The sequence below is a fragment of the Branchiostoma floridae genome, chromosome 3, assembly GCF_000003815.2.
Source record: "Branchiostoma floridae strain S238N-H82 chromosome 3, Bfl_VNyyK, whole genome shotgun sequence".
Classification (NCBI taxonomy): Eukaryota; Metazoa; Chordata; class Leptocardii; order Amphioxiformes; family Branchiostomatidae; genus Branchiostoma; species Branchiostoma floridae.
Genome location: NC_049981.1, coordinates 13,140,246 through 13,146,288, shown reverse-complemented (window position 1 = coordinate 13,146,288; position 6,043 = coordinate 13,140,246). Strand labels below are relative to the sequence as shown.

The following is a 6,043-nucleotide window of genomic DNA, read 5'->3' as shown; positions in this document are numbered from 1 at the left end:
ATCCTACAGATAAGAGTATGTCCAAAGGGTATATAAGAATTATTTTCAAAGGTTCCGGTCAACCTTCCTGCCCAAGATGCTGCCTCGCGGGATCTTAAACCTATCAAGTAGCCCCATCTAACCTATCCACACTATTAAGGAATTTCTTGGAGTGAAGCTAATTGGGTTAACTTGAACAGTTCCAACCTTGGTCAGATTTCAGGGAAAAGATCTTTTCTTGTGCGTCACTACGCCAAATGGCTGCGTGGGTGATAACAAAGTTCAGAAACAGATTTCTGCAGTCATGAGCAAAGGTTTTGTAGACCATGTCTTGCTTGGGGGTCTGTGGTACCTCAGTACATACTACATGCATATGGTGTATTTTGCATCACCTGGGGCACCAGCTTCACTGAGTACTGGGGAACAAGCATAATGCAGAATATCATATCAACCTGAGAAAACACACATTTTAATGTAAATGTGCCATAACTTGACAAAATATGGTGTCCTTGCTGCCTTGAACAAGAACTCCAGCATCAGAATCTGACATATAATTTTTTAAAGTAAAGTAGAGCAAGCAAAACATTTTGAATCATTCTGTGGAAGCCTCTTGGATTCAAGGAGATAATAATAAAAATAAAAGACCAGTCCAGAACACCTGTATCAAACATAATCACTGTGCAGGTATGATACTAGTATGACATGATACAAGTTATACAAAATTCCTGTAGCTACCATTACACACTGAGTACATCTTGGTAAATATTTTAAGCATCGTTGTTTTTATTGTGCACCCGCTATATGTTTTGATTGATTCCCAGAACTTGTTTTATTGGTATTGTCAATTCTCTTTTGTGCAGCAAGTTTATATTTCATGTGTTCGAGAAAAAAAGCAGATCCTGTGTACCTTGCTGCGAATAAAACATAACAAAACAAAATGAACTCAAAAAAGTTTTGATTGTCCCTATCTCAATAAATTGCCCATCATGGCAACAGGTAACCATAGATACCTAATACATTATGCATCACAGGAGCTCAGATGTATGAATAATTAATGCTACAGGTGCCTGTACTTTAAGCTAATTTGAGAAAATGAGAGACCAGTCGTATGTTGACATGTTGATAATGCTATACACAGGGAAATGCATTGGAAACACAGCAGGATACCAGTTTCTTTGAAATGAGAACAGCAGGGGTGCTCTGTAATCTTCTCCCCACACATACACACAGGAGCCAGGGACACTGCCAACAGGACTTTGTCATCTGTGCCCCAGAACCCCACTTTTCTGCTGTGTTGAGGACTGGTTAGAGGTCCTACAGTATATCATATATGCAACATAACTCTTGATCAACTAGTCTTCATGTACAGCATGAAAGCTGTAATAAATTTTGAACCTGTATCCGACCAATTTTAAGGCACCAGTACAGGTGGTAATAAGGTAGTGGTAGAGTAGTCTCAGCCCAAGCCCACTGAATTGGCAGATAGAAAACATCTCACCACTGATACTGGTGTAGATAAGGTGAGGACTGCCTGGCCATTGATATAAAGTCAAACTTACATGTATACTCAGTGACCATATCAATATAGGGACCATCTGGTCATTGATATACAGTCAAACCTGTACAAGTGACTTGTGTATTAAGACCACCAAACGTCTTTTAGTGCCTTAGATTATTTTTCCATTGATCCCAAGCAATGAAAATCATGTCCAGTATGGCCACCAGTTTGAGACCATCTCTTGTTTCCTTCCCAGTCCGTTGGGTGGTCACTTTAGACAGGTTTGACTGGTAAAGTTTGCTGAGTTTCACAGTGGAGAAACTTTGGTTACTTACGTTTCTTATTGGATCCGTCTCCTTCTTCCTGATTCGAGTAATCATGGCGGAACATCGCTCGCAATTCTCCACAAGTAGGTCAATGTCCACATTGGCGGTCTTTTGGCACTCATTTGCAGCTTCAATGAGCCTGGGAAGTAAACGACAGCGACAATAACAGTCAGTTCGCGGAAAGTGCAGGCCTTCCGACCGTAATGCCCAAAAGACACAAGAGGATCTGAGTGTGGCAGACCTGAGAGTAACGTCCATTTGAGGCTGTTCTCGGAGTACCCAATCCCCACAGCCCAGCCTGAAGGGATCTATCTAGACATCCTGATGGTCACTGCATCAAATTAATCAGGCAGAGAAGATCATTAACACTCCTGGGTGGAGTTTTAATTGAAAAATCACCTAAGGGAAATACTTACGGTGTTTTCATTTGCTGTTAAATTAGACCCTAAGAACCTGGAACTTATCGGTGCTTGCTCCTAATAACTTTAGCTCGCACCACTGCACATTTACCATTGATGAACTCAGAAGTACAATATCACTCTTGTGTGTTTCCATTAGGCCTGCATACCCACATGTAACATCAGGTACAGGTAAAGGGGTCTTAAGGCACTTTATCTAACCAATTACTGAGTACCCTGGGATCGGATGAGAGGTGCATTTTTCTCCCTTCTGACAAAACAGTACACAGAATAACTTTTAAAATAAGTTTAATGTGTTATGTTTTTATGGTTTTCATGTCTGACATAAAGAATGAATTAATATCTATTTTGAGTTGTTGTGCCTCATGGAAAGGACCTATATTCTTACTAGATGATTTCAAATCAAAGATGCATCTGATCTAAATGCCTATTAATCATGTTGACATACTTTCAAGTTTTTATCGTTGTGTTAGGAATTTCGCATACAAAAATCTCAAAAGAACAACATGTATATACTTGAGTGCAATTCTATTCACATGGAGGTACAGTACTGGTACAATATGTTTTACATTTAGTTTGTACCTACTAAAGTAAAGACTGTGGTACAACATATTCGCTTCTTTCCTAATGTTTTTTTTTTCTTTGCACACATGAAATGTTTCATTAACTCCCATGACTTTGAAGAAATGTTTCATAGTAAAAGTCTACTTCAAATAAAAAAATTCAAGATGCAAATGACATTGTTCTGTCTTACTTGTTGCATCATGACTGTGGTCTCCATTCCTTTTTCATTCATACTTTTGAAAAATAGCCGTAAATGATACATAAGAAGTCACATTATGCCATTATTGCAATGCAACTGTAGCAAAAAATCAAAAGCAATAGATTAACAATGCAAAATACATATAATAATGTACTTTGAATGTGTTCATTGCAAACAAATGCATTCTTAAAAGATGAGGTAATATAATACCATTCCCTATACAAAATATTATTACTTCCTGGCCGCATAAAATTTCACCATCACCAAAACGTTGTCACAATGGCATGGTTTTATGGAATATTCATAAGATAGTCTATGAAAGAATATTGGCCAGTGTTTCCACTACAGTTTCATACATTCTAGCTGATGGCAAAGCTTACTCATTTTGTGTGCCTGGTTTTACAGACACCCCTTTGACTGTTGTAGACAGTGAAAACATGTGGATGGGTATGAATAGGCTACATTGTCCTGGACACTAAACCTAACCTGTACCGCAAAGCCTGGGTGGGGTAATCATTACAAAGGTACCAAGGAAACCTATCACCTGAGAGAGCCAGCCGACCAGGTATCCTGGCAACTGAGATAAGGGAGCTTCTTTCCAACACTCAACACTTCCATGCTGGAGGATCAAGTTCTGTTGGCCAGTTTACATAGACAAACTGGCCCAGGGACAGGAAACTTCAACGGACACTGGCTTGTCTAGCGAAAATCATAACCGTATGTCTACATAGAAAATAAATATATACCTTTTAACAAGAAAAATGATAACTTTGTAAATGCATAACAAGAGTACAGTCTCTGATTAGTAAAGGATACTAGTTGATAATCCCTGTACAGTAAATGTCCTAGCTTTGGGACCAACTGGAAGTGTATCCAAATATCCTTAGCACAGTTCTTGGACGCAAACCCAAGGTAAACACGGAGGATTGTTTGAATTCCGCGTTCTCATGTCTAATGGCGTGGACAAGCCAATAACATGACTGCCGTTTCTGTTATAATGGTGCACATCGCCTGCTTCGTTGATAGAAAGCCTCCAATGTAGACCCTGCTGGGCACTGTTTTAAGATTTATTTTCAACTGCGCACACATTTCTGATAGCAACAGGATTCTGATTGCTGCCTATTCTGAGCTAAATTAGAACCTGGCATACAATAAGAACACCATAAATAGTTCACCCAAAGAAGAAAGCTTCAAGGGGTCTACAACAAGGAGTCCAGTCAATAGCGAGCATTCACAATAGTACTTTTTCTCCAGCTCACAAGTAATGAATATCAACATTTAATTTCCTTTACTTAAGTGTCGTTTCCTTGTATGAATGTTGAATTTTGCATTGCGTACTGTGTTTTTTTAAGTAATAATCTAATAGAGAACCCTTTTTGTTATACTACATTTGCTTTTAGAAAGGACATATTCCATGCAACCAAGGGCATTAAATTTACTTATAAGTTCTAATGATGATAATAACTTTGTACTCTGTTCCACAGAAAGTGTTGCAGTATATCTTAATTTTCTTATTACACATTTCAATTGCACTCTGACATATGCTACTTAATGGTTCAGGCAGGTAACGGCCAAATGATCAAAATAAAATAAAATGATATCCTTTCTTGAATTGTTCTTTTTCATGTTTGTTTCTTTCTAGTTTCAATGCAAAAGTAGCATTATTCTCTAACAATTCCCAAAATGAAAGTAGAATTGGCAGCCCATTCCATACATTTGAGTGACCGCTACTGGATGTGACGGTCAATTGTAAAGTCGTTACTTAAGAAATGTCAGGTCGTCAATTACACATGACTCATCAGGTGTTTCTGCCCAGTTTGATGTGCTGGTGGCATTTCAATGATCATCTACATGTAGTTAAAAGCTAGCAATTCAACATTAAATGTTCCATCCAGACATGCCTCATATGCCCTATAGTAGATATGTACAACGTAATGAAGGTGAAGCTGTCATCCTCGGCTGTTGTGAAGTATGATACTTTTTCAAATAGCTAGTAGTGCAAAGCAGCTTTGCTTAGGTTCACAACCAAGCAGACTGGGCCACCCTTACACTTCTTGATGAGTGTTGGGTTTCTTTAACATACAGAACACCTGAGGCTAAGGGCTGAAGCTTCTCATGCTTGTGTCCATCTGAAAAGATCAATAAAAACATCCTCAAACCCTCACTTTCTGGATCCGTGAAATCACTAGCACACTTATAGACTTGACTCTCATAAAGTGCATATCAGAAAAGAAATCGCACATCTACACAAAGCCATGTCTCTTTATTGAATGATGGGATATCAATTCATATCAATAAATCAGGCAGTTTCATCCATGTAACTGACTACAATACAATTAGCGTTGGGCCATAATCTGAATTATTTATAATTATGTCAAGCATTTCAGGATTTGACATTAATGATGATAAAGAATAGCGATGTATCATTTGTTACTTGGCTGGATCTGGTGGCATGGCTCTAGTCTAAGCATGAAGATAAGGGTAATTCTTATGTAAATAGTCATTAATGGTAGCATAGACTGTAGGTAAACTTTGTTACTGGGAGGAAAATATAGTTTAGAGATCTCTTGACAGAAAACACAGATAATTGATAGAGTTCCCTGGGCCTGATAAACCTTATTATAGTCTAAGATGAAAAGAGTACAATCTTGAACTGCACGGAACATCAAAGGCTGGATATAAACTTTGTTTGTAACTGAGATGAAAACAATTTGTAGATCTCCTGAAGTATACAAGATAGAAAACCTATCTTAATTTTCTTCTTTATTCTCAACCTAGAAGAAGATTGCTAAACTGTAAAAGCAATTGGAAAACAGAATCTTGGTCTTTATTTACTCATTTTCTTAGTGTTCAGTGAGCCAATGTGGTCAGGTGCTTGTTTACACCTAGTCCAATGTTTTCTTCATGCCTTTTTGCTGAAACCTAACTTGAATCTGCCCAAGGACCAAGAATATAACTTGGTGTGGCCATAACTAGAAACAGCACTGAGCTGTATGTCATCAGAGAACAGATGACTGGAGGTTCTTTGTTTGCGCAAAGGCAGCAAGATTACCCAGTC

At 38.2% G+C, this 6,043-nt stretch overlaps 1 protein-coding gene across 4 annotated transcripts in view; it reads right to left on the bottom strand.

Annotated features, from left to right (window-relative positions):
• LOC118412297 (vacuolar protein sorting-associated protein 4B-like) overlaps positions 1-6,043 on the bottom strand; it is a 40,861-nt gene that overhangs the window by 24,733 nt on the left and 10,085 nt on the right. For 2 of the 4 annotated variants that reach the window (XM_035815084.1, XM_035815082.1), the window contains exon 3: positions 1,813-1,942. The exons of 1 other annotated variant lie outside the window; for it this stretch is intronic. In XM_035815084.1, coding sequence (XP_035670977.1) covers positions 1,813-1,857 — 45 coding nt within the window. In that variant the 5' untranslated portion in view covers positions 1,858-1,942. Of the gene's footprint in view, positions 1-1,812; positions 1,943-2,044; positions 2,077-6,043 lie in introns of those variants that run through there. One more of the 4 variants, XM_035815083.1, reaches the window with a different exon arrangement.